The 21,754-nt window shown below is 46.4% G+C and overlaps 2 protein-coding genes across 3 annotated transcripts in view; one reads left to right on the top strand and one right to left on the bottom strand.

Annotated features, from left to right (window-relative positions):
* ARHGEF3 (Rho guanine nucleotide exchange factor 3) overlaps positions 1 to 21,321 on the bottom strand; it is a 299,011-nt gene extending 277,690 nt beyond the window's left edge. Inside the window, exons 1-2 of one of the 2 annotated variants that reach the window (XM_045862138.3) lie at positions 21,243 to 21,319; positions 17,666 to 17,754 (exon numbers count right to left, since the gene is read on the bottom strand). The gene's annotated coding sequence lies outside the window, so the exon portion shown is untranslated. Of the gene's footprint in view, positions 1 to 17,665; positions 17,755 to 21,242 lie in introns of both variants that reach the window. The other variant, XM_045862139.3, reaches the window with a different exon arrangement.
* SPATA12 (spermatogenesis associated 12) lies at positions 13,016 to 17,451 on the top strand. The gene is given in 7 exon segments (XM_064593281.1): positions 13,016 to 13,135; positions 16,555 to 16,753; positions 16,756 to 16,862; positions 16,864 to 16,927; positions 16,930 to 17,036; positions 17,039 to 17,214; positions 17,385 to 17,451. Coding segments are annotated over 7 exon segments (840 nt in total).
* Positions 21,322 to 21,754: the final 433 nt, after the last annotated feature.

Raw genomic sequence — 21,754 nt, 5'->3', positions numbered from 1 at the left:
AGGTCTGTTCAGCTCAGAGATCTGTCCCAGCATAGCCACCAGGCTGCCCCGGGCAATCGACATCACAGACCTTAATTTGTTGCTGAGGATCAGCCCAGGGTGTGGGTGTGGAGTGATATGCCTGGGCAGACGGTGGCAGGTTCCACTTCCTCACTGGATCATCTCCAGCCTAGTCAGTAATACCAGCCACCACCACCGTTTAATCCTTGGCTTTGGGGAAAGCTAACCTATGGGCGGATTCCCTCCTCTTCCAGGTTGGGACATTACAGGGACTCTGAGGAGAGCACCAGATAGAGGCACCTCTCCCTCAAATAGCACCCCCTTCCCTCTCAAGCGCTGGTCTTTCCTGCCAGGTAAGGATCATGCCAGGGACCAGAGGTGGGTACTGCTCACGCGGCAGCGTGTAAGGGGGTGGTGGTGGGTGAGGACAAGGAAAGATACCCAGGAGGAGCAGCATCACAGGGGAACTCGGGCCTCCCTCCAGCCTGCCCTGGCCTCTGGCGGTGTTTCAGTTCCCCAGCCTTCCTCCAAGGACTCTAGAAAAAGACTACCATGTATTTTTTTCCCCAACGTATACATCAATAAAATAGTGTGCAAACAAACAAACAAATAAAATAGTTTGCGACACACATAAACTACACACATCTTAAGTGTACAACTCAATAATGTTTTTAGATATTTATACTCCCGTGTCATCACCAACCAAATCAAAATATAAAACATTTCCAGCCACCTAGACGGTTTCCTCATGCCCCTCCCGGTTAATGCCCTACCCAAAGGCCCTTTATCATTGCAGGGTATATTCCGTTGCGTGGATATACAATTTGCTTACCCGTATGGCTGCTGATGGGCATTTGCATTACTTCCATGTTTTGGTAATTATGAATAAAGCTGCTATTGATCGTTCGTGTACAAGCCCTTGGGCGTTCATATGCACTCGTATGCACACACCTAGGAGTACTGCAGCCCAGGGAGCCATATGTCTAGCTACGGTAGACACCGCCAGAATGGTTTTCCAAAGTGGCTGTAGCAACTCCTTCCCCCACCAGCAGCATCTGAAGGTTCCGGCTCCTCCGTATCTTTAACTACACTCGCATTGTCGGTCTCTTTCATTTAGCCATTCTGGGTGGAAACACAGTGGTATCTCACTGTGGTTAAATTCTTCTGGTGACTCCTGAGGTTAAGCACCTTTCCATATGTTTATTGGTCATTTGGAATCCTCTTTCGTGACGTGTTTGCTCAAGTCTTTTGTCTCTTTTATATTGTCTGTTTCTTATTGGCTGGGAGAAGTTCTTTATATATTCGAGAGAGGAATCTTTTGTGGGACGTATGTATTTCAAATATCTTCTCCCAGACTGCAGTTTGCTTCGTCCCTCTCTTAATAGTGTCTTTTGAGAAAGAGTTCTTGATTTTAATCAAGTCTAACTTATAAATTTCTTTCCTTTATGATCGTGCTTTTTGTCATCTTGTCTAAGAAATCTATGCCTAGCCTAATTTTCATTCTTCTCTAGTATTTTCTAGAAGCTCCACTGATTTGTCTTCCACATTTAGGTCCTCAACTCATCTCCAGTTATTTTTATATATATGGTATGAGGTAGCGGAGGGCTGGAATGTACTTTAAGTCCCGTCAGCTGTGACCACAAACCTGACACAAGAGGGACCAATATGTGGCTTCCCAGACACCCCTGGCCTTTACTGGATCCTGCAGAAGCATCTAATTCCACCTCACTGCCTACAGCCCAAGAGAATTCAGATATACACATCCCTGTCGTTTGAGAGAATTTCTGGACACAAACCATATACAAAGCATTCTCAGCTCAGGGGAAGCTTCCACAAATTCCCACAGTCCATTCTGACAACTGTACATAGGTCAAAATCCTTCTAAAATGCAAAACAGTAAAAAATAAAATAAAATGCAAAACAGTTAAGTAGGAATATGCATAGAGACAATGTCAGATCTGCTGGGCGCCCGCTCTCTGCATCTACAGGCTGGAGGCTAGGGAGACCACAGGGTATGACCAGACATAGCCCCTGTTATCACCATGCTCTCAGCCTGGGGAAGAGACCAAGAAAACATGGGGGAAGAGAAAGTAAACAGGGAGAAGCACTGAGGGGAGTTCTCCCTTGTAACATCTGAGCCAAGACCTATGTCTGCAAAGGAGCTGGCCCTGAGAAGAGAAGGAATAATAAGAGCATTCTGGATGGAAGGACTGGCATACTCAAGAGCTGAGAAAGAACAGAGATTGGGATCTTGCTAGAAGGCATGACAGGGAGTGGCAGACTGTGTAGGTGAAGGTAAGAAAAAGTTTGGATTGTTTTCTAAGCAGAACTGGAATCCACTGGAGGATTCTGCTACATCTCAGCTATCCTCTTGAATACGCACCAAACAAGTTCTCTAAGAGGATGAAGGGCATTCAGCCTACTTTGAAGCCCTTCTATCAGCCAGGCAAAGGCCCATAAAGACTGCTCTGAGCCTTGAATGTGCCGGTATACGCACGCACATGCACACACACACACAGACACACACATACACACACCCACACCCGAGCCCCCTTGGCGATATCTCAAGCTGAGGACCCTCACTTCCTCCTCCAATCCTGGGTGGGACGGTGTCTACACTGCAGACTTTTGCCTCTCTGCTCATGATTCCTCAGCACTTAGACCAGCTGTAATTGTTGTTGCATTCATGTGACGGTTTGATTAATATCTGTTTCCTGAATGAGACTGTCTATTGACTCCAGAAGGGCAGTGTGAGCTTGTCTTGGCCACCAAGGCTTCCCCAGCACCTAGCACATGGGCTGGCCCAAAATAAGTTCTCAATATTACATATTTTAACATTTTTGAATGCCAAAGTTCAAACACATACAGAAGAAGAAAGAAATGTGCCCATCAAACAACTTCAATGATTAACTCATTCCTAATCTTCTTTCCTCTACACCCCTCACAGTGAAGTAAGCCCCAGCCATCATACCACTCGATGCACATACGGACGAATGAATGAATGCACGCCTTGTAAGCAAAGATCGAGGAGGGCTCACTGAAATGAATCAGTTTCGCCACCAAGTTAGCAACTCTGATAAAATTCCAGGAGACGAGACTATTGGCTAAAATCGAATTTCCTTTTCTCCATATTTATCGGTCTTTCACTTTTCAGGGCTGTCCATTGCCACATTCATCAAGAAGTGACTGTAAAACAAGGAAGGTTGTATCTTTCCCATAATCTCTGTCACACAAAAATCTTAAAAGAGCAAATTTCTTTCCGTAAAACAAGGCATGACTTTTACACAGAGAAAAAAATAACACCTTGGAAAAAATAACACCTCCCCCTCGGGGCAATCTATATTACACCTATTTTATCTATTGTAACATTTATGGTAACTTGTTCCCAATGAGCCTGGTCTTCTCCAAGAGCCAACGCAGTGTTACAAACTCAGGACACAACTGTCATGACTTCACGTGATAGTCCCAGTCTAGCTCAATGAGTGGCACTCAGTACTGAGTGGGTGCTTCATGTCATCCACTTTTCTCTGTCCCAAAGGTACCCGCAAGAATGACCTGAAATGCTGGACTGCAATCATATCTAATGTCCTTTTTGTTGTAAAATATAGTACCTGTATTTTCTAACTTTTTTCATAAGCACAAGGAAAACTTATGAAAATTCTCTCTCTAGACTTTGACCTAGAGATAGCTCACATTTTGGAGTCTAACCTTCCATGAGCATGTGTGTGTGTGCACAAGTGTGCATGTGTGTATTGGCATGATTGCAAGTCCAGGCTCCTGAATCTCTGCCCTTTGCAGCCTGACAGGGGTAACCTTAGGCAAGGTGCTTCACCCCCGTAGCCCACTGCCTCTTCTGTAGCTGATGGGACGAGGCAGAGGCGTAAAGGAGATGAAGTGTGCAGAGCCGTGAACCAGGCAGGTACACAGCAAGTGCTCCATCAGTGTAGCTGCTGCGATTTGTGTTTCCAAAAAGGAGCTGCAAAACAACTCTGGACAACTTCTAGCTTCAGCTGGGTAGCCTTCCCGATGGCCTGCACGGGACGTGGGTACACCTGCCTCCATTCCCAGCGGGGTGGGGCGGGAGCCGAATCAGGGAGTTGGAGGGGGGCGTGCACCCGGAGGAAGCTCAGGGCAGCGGTGGCCTCTGAGTCACAGCCCAGCCCCTCCCTGCCACATCCCTTTGTTCTCTGGGAGTTGAGCTGTGACTCACATGGGCTGCAGTCCTGGCCTGGGCCCATCTGACCCAGGGACCGGACTGGCCTGCCCGCAGTCACTAAGAACGCTCCGTGTGCCCAGGCTGGCTGGGTGACCTGCTCCTGCCAAGCCGGACCCCAGCCTGCAGCACCAGATCTCAGAGGGACCCTCTGGGCTCCTGTGGGTAATTTACCCCTGCTCCACACCACCTCTTTTTAGTCTGTGGCTGTTTTTTTGCTGTGTGCTCCATTTTGATTTAACTTTAACCAGTGAAGAAAAAGTCCAAGAGCCTCACTGTGATATTCACACCCATTTCACACCCTCCACCTCCTCTGACACTTTTTGTTGTTATAGGAAAATACACATAACATAAAATTTACCACTCTAGCCATTTTTAAGTGTACAATTCAGTGGCATGAAGTGCATTCACAATAACCATCACCTCTCTCTGCCTTCAAAACTTTTTCATCATCCCAAGCAGAGGCTCTGTACCCACTAAACAACAGCTCCCCATTCTCTGCTCCCATGGCCCTGGTAACCTTTGGTCTATTTTCTGTCTCCAAGAATCTGTCATTCGAGGAATCTCATATAAGTGGAATCATATAGTATCTGTTCTTTTGTGTCTGGCTTATTTCACTCAGCATGTTTTCAAGATTCACCCCTATTGTAGCAGGTGTCAGAACTCCCTTTCTATGGCTAGTGATACTCCACTGTATGTAATTACCACATTCTGTCTATCCATTCATCTGCCAACAGACACTTTGGTGGTTTCCACTTTTTAGCTACCGTGAATAACGCTGCTATGAATATGGGTGTGCAAGTATCTGTTTGAGTCCTCTCTAAACAGTTCCCCTGAGGTGGGGTGTGATTATTGTCATCCTCATTTTACCGACAAGGAAACTGAGGTTACCCCCGTCAGATGGCGGTGCCAGCATCTGAACCCAGAGGACATTTTTACAGTGTTTCTCCAGTCATGACAAAGACATAGAGCTGTTCTGCGCACATGCCTTTTCTGCCCTGAACAGTTCCTTCCTTAGGTCTGTAACATCTTTCCTTGTTCTGGCCTAAGATCCACTGAAAAAAGGAATGGGGGAGAAGCTCCACTGTTGAATTGGTCTAGACTCCCTCATTGCAGTGAGAAATCCAACTCCATCTAGACTGGTGAAAAGGGGGATTTGTTGGAAGGATAGTGGAAAAGCTTAGTCAAGTGACTGGATCCAAAGATGACGTGCCCAAGCAACCCTTCCCTTATGCTGTCACCACTCCAACTCTGGGGCCCTGTCCTTACTGCTCTGGACCCGGGTGCTTCTGAGTATCTTCTCTGTCGCTTCTGAGCAAGTTAGGGTGAGCTGGGAGAAGCCCATGGCCTGGCCGGGCTGGTCCTCTATGTGGCCCTAAACCAGTCACCATAGCTGGTGGTGGAGACCATGATGGGCCCAGCCTGGGCCATGGCCCCCACCCGGGCTCGGGAGAATGGAGACTCCTTCCAAAGGAGAGGGAGGAAGGCTTGGCAAATGCCCAACACAGACGCTCACTGTGGTGTAATCTACAATAGCAACAAATTGGAAGCTGCCCAATAGTACTGAACAAAACAAGGTTAAATAAATGAAGTTGCTACATCCACTCAGTGAAACATTATGTAGCTGTTTAACAAGTAATAATCATGAAGGTTACCTAGCAACTTAAAAAAACAGAAGTTCATACAGGAATGCCTGGTGGGAAAAGACAGGGGACACAGACACACACATACACCTACCTATATGAACAATTCGCAGGTAAGAAAAAATACAAGCAAGACTTGTATCATAATAGAAGAATCATAAATGACTTTTTATCTCTATTTTCCCAATTTTCATTTATTGGCTCAGTAAATATTTACTGAGTGTCTACTTGGTGCCCGTGAGGTGCTGGGGAAATGGCAGAGAAGAAAACAGAAGAAAAAACCCTGTCCTTGTGGAATTTACATTCCAGTGAGGGAAGCAGACAAAAGCCAAGATGAATAAGCAAAATATCCCCTATGCTGGACAGTGATAGGAGTAAGGAGACAAAATAAATCAAGGAAGGGAGAGAGGGGTATTGGGGAGAGTGGTAATAGTTTAGACATGATAGTTAGGGAAGGCGATATCTGAGTAAAGGCTGAAGGAAGTGAAGGACCAAATTATGTCAACGTCAGGAGAAGAGAAATCCCCGGCAGAGGGAACAGGAAGTGCAAAGGTCCTGGGGTATCCAATTAGAGGCGAGCATTGAGGCTAGTATGACCAGCTGGGGTAATGAGGGGAAGAGCAAACTAAGGAAGGAGTAATAGAAGAAACCCGGCCAGATCGTGGGGGTTCTGTAGGCCACTGTGAGGACATTAGTTTCTGCTGTTAAGATGGGAGCCCTTCGAGGGTTTTGAGCAAAGGAATGGTAATCTGCCCACTAAAGGTCCCTCTAGCTGTGAATTGAGAACAAGCTGGAAGGAGGTAAGGACAGGGGCTGGGAGACCAGCAAAGAGATCGCCAGTCACTCAGGTGAGAGGGGAGGGTAGCTCGGACAATGGGTGAACAGTGGCCACATTCTGGGTATATTCTGAAAGTACGCACGGTGGGATTTTCTGGTAAGAGTGGGGATAAAAGATACAAGAGTCAAAGATGACACCCTAGGCTTTGGGTCTGAACAATCAGAAGGATGGAGGTGCTGTTAACTAGCAGGTGGTTAGAGGACCAGGAGAGTAAGGCGCCCTGGAAGTCAGGTAAAGAAAGAGCTTCGAGGAAGAGAAAACGGCCAACGGTGTCAAACACTGCTGGCTGCCAGGCTGGGTGGGGGTGGGGCCAGAGGCTCTGTCACTGGGATGAGCAACATGGCACTCAGCACAGACCTGGGCAACAGGTGTTCCTGAGGGGAACCCAAACCTGGCTGGGAATCATGGGTTCCCAGGAGAGCAGGAGAGCAACATTATTCCAGCCCAACTGTCCTTCAACGGATGAATGGATAAACAAAACGTGGTATATACACACCACGGAGCATTACTCAGCCTTAAAAGGAAAGGAATAATGACACCTGCCGCAACATACATGAACCTTGAAGACATTATGCGGAACAAAATAAGCCAGCCCCACACACAAAATACAAATACTGCTTTATTGGTACTGATGCCACTTAGACGAGGTATCCAGAGCCAGTAAATGCTCAGAGACAGAAAGTAGAGTGCTGGTTACCAGGGGCTGGAGGGAGGGAGGAACGGAGCATTGATGGGAACGGAGTTCATCACACAAGATGGAAAAGTTCCAGAGGTTGTTGTGTAACAATGTGAATATGCTTAACACTTCTGAAGCGGATGCTTAAAAACGGTCATGATGGTAAGTTTTATGTTGTATGTATTTTATCACAATTCTTTTAACAGTGAGAGGGGAAGGGACGCAAAGAAGTAGAGTCAGCAAGTCCAAACAATTCTTTCAAGAAGTTTTGCTCTAAACTGAAGAGAAATGGGGGCATAACTAGAGGGAGAAGTAGGGTGAACAGAAGGTTTTGGTTGTGGGTTGTTTTTGTTTTTTTTTTTAAGTTGGGAGAAATAACAGCATGTTTGTCTGCAGATGGGACTGATCCAGCAGGCAGTGTTCTCAAATGTTTAAATTACTTCCAAAATAAAAGCTATATTTTGGGATGACGAAAATGTTTTGGAATTGGATAGTTGTCATGGCTGCACAACCTTGCAAATATACGAAAAACTACTAAGTCACACACTTTAAAAGAATCAGTTTTATGGTATGTGAACTATACCTTAATAAAAATCAGAGAGGGGCGCCTGGGTGGCTCAGTCGTTAAGCGTCTGCCTTCGGCTCAGGTCATGATCCCAGGGTCCTGGGATCGAGCCCCGCATCGGGCTCCCTGCTCAGCGGGAAGCCTGCTTCTCCCTCTCCCACTCCCCCTGCTTGTGTTCCTGCTCTCGCTCTCTCTCTGTCAAATAAATAAATAAAATCTTAAAAAAAAAAAAAAAATCAGAGAGAATGAAAAAAATAACAAATTTAATATTGTCTGGATACCATGTACTCATAGACAACCTGAGTTCACACCCAAACAGCCCCAGAGCGGTCCTGCGGCCAGTGATCCGCAGGTCCCTCGGTAGCTTGTGGCACAGGAGAAGGAAGCAAAGTCTTCCAAGTTTAGGCTGAGCTACAAATAGCTACATCAGCACACGCAGCCCCTACAGAGAAAGCCACTCAACAAGCCCCCGCTGGCTGCATATAAACGGCTCTATTGACTTGGAGCCATGAACTCTCAGGTCTCTGGTCTAAGAGAGAAATGGAAGAAAAATCCATTCAACTCAAAGCAAGAAAATCTGCACCTGCCACCCCCTTCCATCTGCAAACCCATGCTGAGCTCCTCTAACTGCCTGGGAACAGGGGCGGGCTTATTTGGCAATCAATCATGGGAGAGGGAGTTCTTTCTGAAATGTCCTCATATTTGTAACAATATCACACTCAAGCTTCCCACTGCCTTTTTCCTTTCTTCCGAACAACTCCAAACAGTATCTTACTCCCTGTTATGCTTAATTTTATGTGTTAACTTGTCTAGACCAAGTGCCCAGATATTTGGTCCAGCGTTATTCTAGAAGTTTTGGGAAGGTGCAGGTATTTTTTTTTTTTTTGGATAACATTAACACTTAAATCAGTAGACTGTGAGTAAAACAAATTGCTTGTCATAATTTGGGTGGGCCTGATCTAATCAGTTGAAGGCCTTCATAAAACAAAGACAGACCTCCCTTAGCAAGAAGGAATTCTGCCAGGAGACTGCCTTTGGACTTGAACTGCCTTCCCTGTGTCTCTAGCCTGCCAGCCTATTCTGCAGATATTAAATTTGCCTAGCCTCCACCATCACATAGGGGGATCGCCACTTCCTTAAAATAAATATAAATCTCTCTCTCCCTCTCTTGCTCGGTATACGTGAAATATACACACACACACATGCTGTTGTATAATATATATATTATATAAGATATATCATTATACATTGTACACTTCATATATTATATATATACACATTATACATCATTATATAATACTATGTAATATGTACTATATACTTTTATATATTACACAACCTGTTGTATTTGGTTTTGTTTCTCTGGAGATCCCTGACTAATACACCTCCACAACAACTGACTTTCCATTGGAAATTATCCCTTATTATCTGTACTTGCATGAAATTTAAAGTCATCAAATGATTAAGAAGATAAAAATAAAAAACCTATATGGGGTGCCTGGGTGGTGCAGTTGGTTGAGTGTCTGACTCTTGGTTTTAGCTCAGGTCATGATCTCAGGGTCACGGGATCGAGCCCCACGTTGGGCTCCCTGCTCAGCATGGAGTCCGCTTGGGACTCTCTCTCTCTCCCTCTCTCTCTGCCCCTCCCCACTCCCACCCTCAAAATAAATGAATAAATCTTTTAAAAAAGTAAACACCCCACAAAATACAGCAACCGAGGAAGAATAACATCTATGTATTGATCAAAGCCATCATAGTGGATATATGTGTTTTTAAATGCAACTTTAAGTCAAACAAGTGGTATTAATTTTGTATCTATTTTGTGGCTACCTTTTCAATATGTAACAACTCATTAGGATACTAATGAGCACCAGGTTGGCTCAGTTGGTAGAGTGTGTGACTCTTGATCTCAGGGTCATGAGTTCAAGCCCCACAATGGGTGTGGAGTCTACTTTAAAAATAAATAATTCTCTTTTTAAAAAGGATAGTAAATTATACCTTCTTCCCTAATTGTTACAGGAGACAGGTACATGACCTGGGTTCACACCATGAACTTGTCTTACTTAGCCTTTCAGGGTTCATTCCCAGCTCACTACTCACTCACAGTGTGACCCTGGGCAAGTTACCTCTCTGTGCCTTTGTTTCCCCACCCAAAAATGGGGATAATAATACCCCCTCCCTGAGGTTTTTGAGAGGATTAAATGAAGTAGTACACGTAAACACACAGCAAACTGTCTAGCATAGTGTTTTTCAAACAGTAGGTTTTGCCCTATTCATGAAATAAATCTAGTGGGTCTCACAGCCATCCTTTAAAAAAAAAGCATAAATTCACTAATGTAGAAAAGAATGGTCAGAGGACATTAAACGTACATAAGGTAAGGGTTTTCTCACCAAACTTTCGTTTTGGATACGCACGTGCCTGCATGCACTCTTGCACTCACACACACAAACACACCAGCAGATGGTCTAGATTTATTTCTTACAGTCAAACACAGGTAGGAAAGGCCGGACTCCACTGTATAAGAAGTGTTCTATAGCATTTGGTAGCATCATCATTATTATCTCATTTGGAAAGATGATAAAACTTTATTAGCATAATAAAACAGAGTTGCTCCTCCTCGTATCAGCTCTGCCACTCATTTACTGCAGTGCTGTTTAAGAGTCACTCCACCTCCCTAAATCACTTGCCAACTCTCTCTCCTCAAAGGCCTCGGCGGTCATTTAAATATTTTCTGACTCACAGTGCTGGCCAAGGATTAGTGAGGCCCTGCCCAGCCCAGAACATATGAAATGTGAGTGATCTGTTGAGAAAACCACTTGAGTTTGCAAGACTGCACAGGGCTTTTGTAAAATTAAAGCCATGCAGGAGAGAAACCATCCCCAGCACCCCCATGGGAAATGTGTCATGGAAAGAGGTTACACAAGGGCAGCTAAGCTGCGTCTTCTGAGACTAGAACTTCAGCTCCGTGACATGCTTCCTTGTTCTGGGCCTGGGTTATATCATTGTGTTTTTCCCCTAACTTCCCATGTGCACATGCATGCACACACACCCCTCAATAAAGAATGGAAATAAAATCCCTATGAACTGCTTGATCTAACAGATTGGGTAAAGGGAACCTGCTAAACCACAGGAACTTGGGTTTTGACGATCTCAAAATAATTTCCATTGCATATCATTTTTTCCCCTCCAGAAACAATCTAGAAACTCTACCCAAATTAATACTTTTTTAAATTGCTTTTTTTGGAACAACAGTGATAAACAGCTCCAATCTCTCACACACAGTAGCACCATTTTGTTTAAAATGGAGCCCGTCACCCCAGCGGAGAGCACGCTGAGGTGGAGTGGATTTGCATTTCCCAATGTAGTTCCCCGGGTTGTTCCTTCAGTTTGGAAAACCAGATTCCTGTTGACACACACGTAGGTGCTTCACTTCTTTATTTCTTCTTCTCTAAGACTACAGTTGTGGACTTGTGCCAAAGCATGACATCTGGAATGCATAAGTGCAGGGAGAGGTGTAAACTAATCTTCTAATATGCGATAGCATTCCTTTCTTATTTTTATTCCATTCTTTAAACCATGATGCCTGTTTGGGGGAAGGAGGCAAAAATTGCTTTAGCAGCAGCACCTTTTCCTTAAATGAAATCCCACCTCTGCTCAGTAAATAAAACAAGTTAAATTGCAGCCTCATCCAATACCCTCCACCACTCCCTGGTGCCTCCATGGCTCTGGGGGGCCCCAATTCTCACCACGTTTCTCAAGCATGGAGGCAGGGAAGTATGGGAGGATCTCTAGGGATCACCATCACGCCCTCAGATAAAGAGAAACCAGGTCTGCCATAATGCTCAGTCCGTGCCAGAGGCACTCCCATTTCACACATTCAGGAGTTAAATGTTTTATCCAAGGTCTCCGGACTTAGATTACACTACACTATACTTGTCACTTTCTTCAACAAAGAAAAAAGATGCGGATGTCCCTGGGTTTTTGTCTTTGCACCTTGAAAGATGGAATGCTGAGGGTCAGTCAACCAATGAACGAATGATGCATTGGGACCTGGACTTAGTATTGTTAAGCTAGCAAAACTCCCCACTGACCTTCCAATTCAACACAGCCCATATTAAAATCTCAGCTACCTTTTTCGCAAAAAATTGACAAGCTGACCCTAAAATCCATATGGGGACCCAAAAAGCCAAAATAATCATGAAAAAGGACAAAGAAGACTCACACTTCTCGATTTCAAAAGTTACCACAAAGCTACAGTAATCAAGACAGGAGTATGGCATAAAGATAGACATATAGACCAATGCAATAGAATTAAGAGGAAGGACTAAGCATGCACATTATGGCTAGTTGATTTTCAACAAGGCTGTCAAGAGAATTCAATGGGAAGAATAGTCTTTTCAACAAATAGAACTGGGACAACAGAATATCCACATGCAAAAGAATGAGTTTGTACCTCTACCTCACACCACATATAAAAATTAACCCAAAATGGATCAAAGGCCTAAATTCAAGGACTAAAAACTATAAAACTCTTAGAAGAAAATTAAGGCATAAATCTTCATGAGCTTGGATTAGGCAAACATGTCTTAAGTATGACACCAAAAGCACAAGCAACATAAGAAAAATAGATAAATCGGACTTCATCCCACTTAAACCCTGGGCTTCAAAGAATACAACCAAGATAATGAAGAGACAACCCATAGAATAGGAGGAAATATTTGAAAATCACGTATCTGATAAGGGACTGAATCTAGAATATACAATTATAAATCAATAATAAAAACAGAACCCGGGGCGCCTGGGTGACCCAGATGGTTAAGCATCTGCCTTCGGCTCAGGTCATGATCCTAGGGTCCTGGGATCAAGCCCCAAATCGGGCGCCTGGCTCAGCAGGGAGCCTGCTTATCCCTCTCCCTCTGCCTCTCCCCCTCCTCATGCTCTCTCTCTCTCTGAGAGAGATCTGTATCTCTGTGTCTCAAATGAATAAATAAAATCTTTAAAAAAAAAAGAAAAAAGAACCCAAGTTTTTAAAAATTGGCAAAAGATCTGAAAAGACATGTCTCCAAAGAAGATATACAAATGGCCAACAAGCACATGAAAAGATATTCAACCAACACAATGTTAAAGAAGAACAAGTTGGAGGACTGCCGCTACCAGACTTCAAGACTTAGTAAAAGCTACAATAATCAAGACAGTGTGGTATTAGCAAAATAATCGACAAACAGATCAATGGAAAAAACAGAGAGCCCAGAAATGGACCCCCGTATATGTCATCAACTGATCTCTGACAAAGGAGCAAAGGCAAAACAATGGAGCAAAGATAATCTTTTCAACAAATGGGCTCGAACAACTGGATATCCACATGCAAAATAATGACTCTAAACACAGACCTGACATTCTTCACAAAAATTAACTTAAAATGGATCAGAGACCTAAATATAAAATGCAAAACTATAAAACCCCTAGAAGATAACATAGGGAAAAATCTAGGGTATGGTGATGCCCTTTTTAGATATAACACCAAAAACACAATCTATGAAAGAAATAATTGATAAGCTGGACTTCACTAAAATTGAAAACTTCTGCTCTGCAATAGATAATTCCAAGAGAATTAGAAGACAAACCACAGACTAGAAAAAATATTTGCAAAAGATACATCTGATAAAGAACTGTTATCCAAAACATACAAAGAGCTCTTAAAACTCAACAATAGGAAAACAAACAACCTGAATTGGAAATGGGCCAAAGACCTTAACAGACACCTCACCAGAGAAGATACATAGATGACAAGTAAACATATGAAAAGATTCTCCACATCATATGTCATCAGGGAAATGCAAATTAAAGCAATAGAATACCACCCCATGCCTATTAGTATGGCCAAAATCCACAACCCTGACAATACCAAATGCTGGAAAAGGATGTAAAGTAAAAGAAACTCTCTCATTTGTTGCCGGTGGGAATGCAAAATGGTACAGTCACTTTGGAAGACAGTTTGGTGGGTTTCTTACAAAACTAAACATACTCTTACCACACAGTCCAGCAATCACACTCCTTGGTATTTACCCTAAGTAGCTGAAAACTTATGTCCACACAAAAACCTGCACGTGGATGTTTATAGCAGCTTTATTCATAACTGCCAAAACTTAGAAGCAACCAAAATGTTCTTTAGTAGGTGAATGGATAAACTGTGGTACATCCAGACAATGAAATACTACTCAGAACTAAAAAGAAATGAGCTATCAAGCTATGAAAAGACACAGACGAACTTCAAATGCATGTTACTAAGTGAAAGAAACTAATTGCTACATACCATATGATCCTAACTATATGACATTCTGGAAAAGGCAAAACTATGGAGACAGTAAAAAGATCAGTGGTTGTGGGGGGCAGGAGGGTGGAGATGAATAGGTAGAGCACAGAGGATTCTTAGGGCAGTGAAAATACTCTGTATGATATTATCATTGTGTCTATAACTATCATTATACATTTGTTCAAACCCACTGAAGGCACAACACCAAGAGTGAACCCTTAGGCAAACTACGGGCCTCAGATGATCATGATGTGTCCATGTAGGTTCATCCTTGGTACCAAATATACCATTCTGGTGAGTGATGCTGATAATGGGGGAGGCTGTGCATGTGTGGGAGCCGGAAATATAAAGGGAATCTCTGTACTTTCCTCTCAATTTCATTATTAAAAGAAAAACTAAAACTAAAACTGCACTAAAAAAATTAAGTTAAAAAGAATGATGTTCAACACCACTAGCCATAGGGAAATGAAAATCAAAACCATGATGAGATACCACTTCACATGCACTAGAATGGCAATAATAAAAAAAAAGATGGGCAGTAACAAGCGTTGGTGAGGATATGGAGTCATCAAAACCCTCAAACACTACTGGTGGGATTGCAAAATGGCGCTGCCACTTTGGAAAACAGTGTGGCAGTTATCCAAAATGTTAAAAATAGAGTCACCATATGACCTGCAATCCCACTGCAGGTATATACCCGAGAGAACTGAAAATACATGTCCACACAAACTTATACTCTCCTCCCTTGGGGGAGGTGAGGATGTAAAAAGAGGGGAGATGCATATAGACAGAGAAAGCACTCTTGGACATATGGCTAAATGAGGAAAAATTCATTGGAGAACAATACATATAAAATGAGCCCATTAGAGGTGCCTGGGTGGCTCAGTTGGTTGGGCGTCTTGACTCTTGGTTTTGGCTTAGGTCATGATCTCAGGGTCGTGAGATCAAGCCCCACATGGGGCTCCACATTCAGCGCAGAGTCTGCTGGAGATTATCTCCCTCTCCCTCTCCCTGCCCCTCCTCTCTCTCTCTCTCTCTCTCTCTCTAAAATAAACAAATAAAATCTAAAAATGAGCCCATTCCGTTGGTTTTTAAAGATATTCACAGGTACACACACACCTGTACATCAAAACAGAAGAGAAATATACAGTCAACTGATCATAAATGTTCTCTCTGGAAGCAAGCCAGAGATGCGGGAGGAGGAAGTTCATTTTTTACTCCACAATTTCCGATTTGTTTGCATTTGTGTACATGAAGAATATAACCAGGTTTCTTGGGCAAAGGAGCATTTCTTTTTCTAGGCAAAAGGGAAGGAAAGAGGGAAGAAGCCACTGGAGTTGGGGAGTATGGGAGGTTCTGCAAGGAGCAAAAGAGCATTTCAAGTAGTAGGAACAGCAGGTGCAAAGCTGCGAAGGTGGAAAAGCCTCTGGGGCATTGGGGGGGCTGTTGGGTTCAGCTGCACTGGAGGGTCCAGCAGGGGACCTGGGGTGGGGTATGGGGAAGATGAACCAAAACAGTCCACTGAAGCAGCCAGGTTCTGAGGACCATGGGGACATGGAGGCCCCCACTGTAGTGGAAGAGGCCTGGGAGAGACCGTGGGACAGGAGGGTGGACCACGGTGGGCAAAGAGTCTCATGCCATTACCCAGCTGGCATCTGTCTCACAATAAACTTGCCCTCAACTCCATTATCCACTTTGGCTCAGAATACAATCGTCTCCAAAAAGCATAGCACCCGCCCCTGGTGAAATCTCCAAATCCGAATGGAGAACTCCCAGTGTGTTTGAGCAAACCCTTCTGAGCACAATACTGTGACAGTGTGACCTGTGTCCATTTTAGATCACCAGATGATGACCACGGCCAGCCCTTCCTGCACAGGGGCTGTGACAGGGGTATGCTCTCTGTGCATTAATCTCCACAGCAAACCCATAAGGTCCAGTCAAGCACTGTCCCCATGCACAGATAGGGAAACTGAGGCTTGGAGAGGTTGGGCACTTTGCCCAAGGTCACTCCACTAGTAACTCAATGCTGGAGCTGAGACTGGAACACGGGAGCCCAACCAGCACTTCTACCCCCTCCAGACACATCAGTTTGCCTTAAAGCCAGCCACCGCACTGGATCACCACCCCAGCTTCCAGGAAAATATTAAGCTCAGAATGGAAGATGAATTCAGGGCTTGGGGTTCTAACCACAGGAGCAGCAAATCCCGACCCACAAAGTTATCATATGCTGGCTGGAAGTGGAGGTCGGGTGTCGGGACAAATAACTAACTTGGGCTGTTAAATAACTAGTTTGGTCTTGAGCTAGATGAGCCAGGCAAGGCACCAAACTGCCTGCTTTGTCCTTCAGCTCTGGCCAAGGTCCCCAGCCTCTCTTCCTGGAGCATTCGGTTTTGACCTGGGCCCCACGTCCAGCTCTGCCCTGACTCTCAGGTCCACCCTGGAAAAGTCAGGAGACACCCAGGGAGAGAAGGCAATGGCCTCCTCCCGCCTTGATGTTCCATGGCCAGCAGCGATGCTGGAGCATCCACTTTAACCCCCAACAAATCCTCCCCGTGCCAGGGACTGAGAGGTTGGTGGGGGGCAGCCCCTGCGCTCCCAGAGCTCACATTCCACAGGGGCTGTGCACCAAAGCAAGGCCTGTCGGACATAGTTAAAAGCACCCGATTCTCTTGACATCACTGACTCAATCTTCTGGGAAGATCCCCCTCCCCTTGACCTCCCCTGATACAACTGAACAGAGCTCCAGAAAGACACAGTTGGCAAGTTATCCACCACTTCCCCCCCTCACTTTCCTTGGTCAGAAAGATGGGGATACTGAGAGGACCTGTGCCATAGGATAGTTCTAGCTGATACATGAGGATGTCAGTGCAGAGCCCAGTAGCACATGGCGTAGCCATTCAGATCAACTGGCATCTACTGAGGGCTGCTACATCAGTTCCTTTTCCCCAGAATACTCCATGCATGCGTACACACACACACACACACACACACAGAGCTATAACCGATGAGAATCTGGCATCATTTGAGAACTGGTAACTCTTCATCTGGACCTTTGCACATGCTGTTCTCTCTTCCTTCCATCCCGCCCCACCTTCTAAATAGAAGTGACTTGTAGCCATCCCTTTCTTTTCTTAGATGTCACTTTTTCCAAGAAGCCTCCCTGTCATACCTCTTTTATGCTTTGTTAAGTAATGTCAAATGATCAACCAATCAACCACTCAACAGAGAGAATGGGAAGCATGCATCTCGCGGCCCATGATCCTATACATTTTCATCACTTCATTTTTTTTCCATCAAAGCTTCACTAACTACTTTCCTCTAGGTGGTTTCCTCTAGGTGATGAGGTGCTTGTAACCAAATGACACAAAAGAGGAGGGGGCCCATGGCCAGGACACGTGAGGTGAAGCAAGTCTTACTATGCGTAGAGTTATACTTCCAGCAGTGCCCCGAGGCTCATACTCATTGCCCAGGTGGCGGTTTCAGGAAACATCATCACTCCAGGTCCCTGTGGAAAGGAAGGCATAAGCCTTCTGGTCAACCATGAGAGCACACAGTGCCAAGAGCTTACACCAGCCACGTGCTAGGATCTGGGGAGCAGGTGAGGGAAGTTCTGCCCACACTGACTCACTTCCCCTCCCCCTTCCCCAGTGAGACAGACCATGTCCAGGGCTCAAAAGGAATTCAACCACAACCTTGGGGCCCACATGCACGGAACTATCTTCCCTCAGATATCCACATCCCTCATTCATCGAGGTTTCTGCTCGAATGCTGCTTCCACAGAGAAACCATCCCTGACCTAAACCAATGCTGCCTCCACTGCAGTCACTTGGGATCCCCTTCCCCAGCTTCAGCTTCTTTATTGCACTGACCACACTCTCTGATACTGTATTATACATCTAGTTGTCAATTGTCCATCTCTGCCACTGGGATGTAAACACCACAAGGGAGGAACACTGCTGGTCTTCTTGACTGCTCTGTGGCCAGTGTCAGAGCCCTCCCTCCAGAAGTGATTCTTGAATAAATGGAGTAACAGGGCTGAGCTAAGGGGCTAAGGCACATGTGGAGATATGACTCCAACTAACTATAATCTTCCTCATTTTTTTTAAGAAAAAGTATCCCCATTTTCATAACTGAATGAACAATGTTCACTAAAGTGAAGAAGAAGGCAAAGCTTATCTCCAAACTTCTCCACAGCAGACCCCATTCCACCCACCACACAGGAGATCTCCCATGTAGCAATGTGAACTGACTCAGTTAATCAGAATTGTATATAAAAGCATTTCATTTTCACTCGTTTCAACCTGCTCAACCTGTGCAAAGTAATCTGAATCAGACAATATTTGTACAAACCATTAAGATAAGGCATCCAAGGATGAATTTTTAAAAAATATATCTAGGGCCAGGGCGCCTGGCTGGCTCAGTCAGTAGAGCATGCAACTCTTCATCTCAGGGTTGTGAGTCTGAGCCCCATGTTGGCCGTAGAGCTTACTTAAGGAGAAAAAAAAAGTTCTTCAGCTCACCACACTTCACTCAGTAGATGCTCATTCATTCTGTCACTAGGGAACATTTATTGAGCATCTACTGTGTGCAAGGGGCCAGAATTCAGTGGTAAAGAGGGCAACACCTCTACCCTCTTGAAGTCTACATTCTCCTGGGTGGATGTAGACAATAAATCCATAAATAGATACATGAGTATGACCATTTCAGGTAAGCTCCATGAATAAAATACTATAGGAGAATGTGACAGGTACTGATAGGGGGACAGGCTGCTTTGGACAGAGTGGTCAGGAGAATCTTCTCTACAGAAGAGACATCCAAGCTAAAGATCATGCCAGGCCTGAGAAGAAGTGGCAGAAAAGTGTGCTCAGCAGAAGGAAGAGCATATGCAAAGACTCTGAGGAGTCTCCTGACAATCTGAGCTCCAGTTTTCATGAACTGTATCCCATCCTAATGGCCTCACCACAGGCCAAGAGTCCCTACTCCCTCAGCTTGCCTTCTCCTTTCTCCAGTTGACTTCTTTATCAGGTTTTCTCAAGTTAAGGCAGACCTGAATTTTCCACTGGAAGGTGTGCCCTGAGCAAGGGCACAAAGCATCATGAGTGCACTTTCACCTCTGGGAGACAGAGGTAATGTTGACAACTTGGGCCTGCTCCTGTACAAGGGGTAAGAATCTCCCCACCAGCAGGTCAGAGTCCCCTTTTGTGGGGCGCAGGCCCTTTGCAGAATATGATGAAAAGGGAACTCTCTGGAAAAATATACACCTGTGCTCCAAGCATATCTCATCCACATTTCCAATCTCATACACATTTCAGGAGATTTCTGGAGTCTCCTGAATCAGAACTCCTGTCTGTGGGCCTAACACAAAAAGAAAGAAGCTAAACTGATGCAGGCTCCGCTGATGGAGGGGACAATCTCCTGGAGGTGAGTGAATGGAGGGGAGGGGACAAGATCAGGTCTTTGGGCCCCTTACAACACTCCCCCACTCACAGAGATCAGGGTTGTCAGCCTATCAGGGGGCCCAAGGCCTGAAGGAATTCAAGTGGAACTTTATCCACTCCCCCTCAGTGAGGCAAATATCCAGTCACACCCTAGAGCTTCCAGAGGTTTGAGACCCCCATTTCCCAGCAGTGTCCTTGACAAAGGTCATCTCTAATCTCATATTCTGAGATACATTTTGCAAAAGGCTGCTTAACCACAGGAAACATTACTGCAAAGCCCAAGTGTTTCAGCGCTGAAGGGGACACCACTGTGTGAATAATTTGGGTTCTCAGCCGATGAAGGAGTAAGAGCCTGCCCATACCCACCTCACTGGGGAGTTAGGCATGCGGATGCCCTGTTAGATGTCAGCAATAAAAAATAACAAGAACAACTAACATAAGTAAAACTTAGCCTGTATCAGGCACAATTTTAAGAACTTTAACCTTACACAACCCTTTAGGATTTGTACTATTATCACCCCGATTTTACAGTTGAGAAAACTGAGGCAGAGATGGGTGAAGTAACTTGCCTGAGACTATACAGCTAAGACAAATTCATAGAAAAGCTCTCCTCTTCCACACCCCAGCCAAGAAAGAACGCAGTTATACCTTGTGTTGCACATGAAATGCTTTAAAATAAGTTTCTGCCGGTGCATCCAGGACAACTACTGTTTGGCAGTTCTCACATCTCTGCCCAGTGCTGGAAGCAAGCCTGGTTCGGGCATTAAATGGAGAAAGCGTCCTCTAGGAACAAGTCGCTCTGTTTCAGCAACGTTCCAGTCCATGAGGAGGCTGACAGCGCAAGCGCTGCTCTTCCCAGTGCCCAAAGGAACCCATTTCCACCCGGCTCGGTCAACTTCCACACTCAGAAAATGCTCACCGGTCTCTGGCTTTGAGGCACCGAGATTCACCCTAACCCCCTCGTGTCCGCCTCCCTCGCCTCTATCTCAAGATCCTCTGGCCGCGCAATTTAAAAGATGCAGCCGCCAGCACAAGGGCCCCGGGCGGGCCCGGAACCACGGCCGCCGCCCTGCGCGCTCAAAGCCCGGCTCCTCGCAGCGAAATGACCGGCAGCCCTGCGAGCCACTACCAGCAGCTCCCGACGCGACGCTGACCTGCGGGCGCCCCACCAAGGCTGGAGAAGACACCGAGGGAGAGGACAGGTGGCGCCTTCCTCCCCGGAAGTGGCTCCGGGAACTTTCGCTTAAGAGCTCCCAGGGTCCAAAGTCAGGGTCTCAGGCGCGAGCGGTGGTGGCACTGCCCACCTGCGTGGCGCCCAGGCGCCCGAGTGCGCTCCGAGTGCCCGGGGCCGGAGAGCGCGCAGAGCCCGCTTCGGGCACCGGGACGGGCGGAGGCGACCCGGAGGTGGGGGTAGGGGTCCAGCTCGGGGTAGTAGGTTAAGGCAGGGGAGAAGCCAGCCCCGGAAAGTGCCGGGCCCCAGGGCGTCTAGCGGGGGCGTCCAGCCGGGGAGGGTCTAGTGGAGGGGCGGGGTTCCCGGCCAGCCTCCCTCACTCACCTCGGCGCGCAGCGCTGGCTCGGCCCGGCCGGGCTGGAGAGCGCACCGCGGCGACGGCCGTGGCGGCGGCTGCTGCGGGGGCGGCTCCCCCGGGCGGGGCGGGGGCGGGGCCGGGGGCGGGGAGGCCGGGCCGGCCACGTGGGCGTGAGGCGGGCGGGGGACCCCCGCTGGCGCCTGTGCCGGGTGGCCGGAGACCCGGACGCAGGCACGCCCGGCCGCTGCTCGGCACGCCCCGCCGGGGTCCCTGGGAAGACTAGGAAGGGAGGACGGAGGAGAGGATCCGGGCCGCGGGGCACCCCCTGTTACCTAATCCAGACTCTGGCGGAGAGAATTTACCGGGTCGGAGAAGGGGTGCGCAGCCCGGCCCCCGCTCTCGCGGCGAAGGAGCTGCGGACCCCCCGGGGTAGGCCCGCGGGACGAGCATCGGAGCAGGAGGGGACGCGCGACGCAGGGGCCGCCCTGACGGGCGAGGGCCAGAGCCTGTGCGTGAAGCCTCGCCCCGCCCTAGGCTG

The sequence above is a fragment of the Mirounga angustirostris genome, unplaced genomic scaffold, assembly GCF_029215605.1.
Source record: "Mirounga angustirostris isolate CCGP_5_RB_7025 unplaced genomic scaffold, mMirAng1.0.hap1 SCAF_1, whole genome shotgun sequence".
Lineage (NCBI taxonomy): Eukaryota > Metazoa > Chordata > Mammalia > Carnivora > Phocidae > Mirounga > Mirounga angustirostris.
Note: the sequence above shows the minus strand (reverse complement) of the source record. Positions and strands in the feature narration are given on the sequence as shown.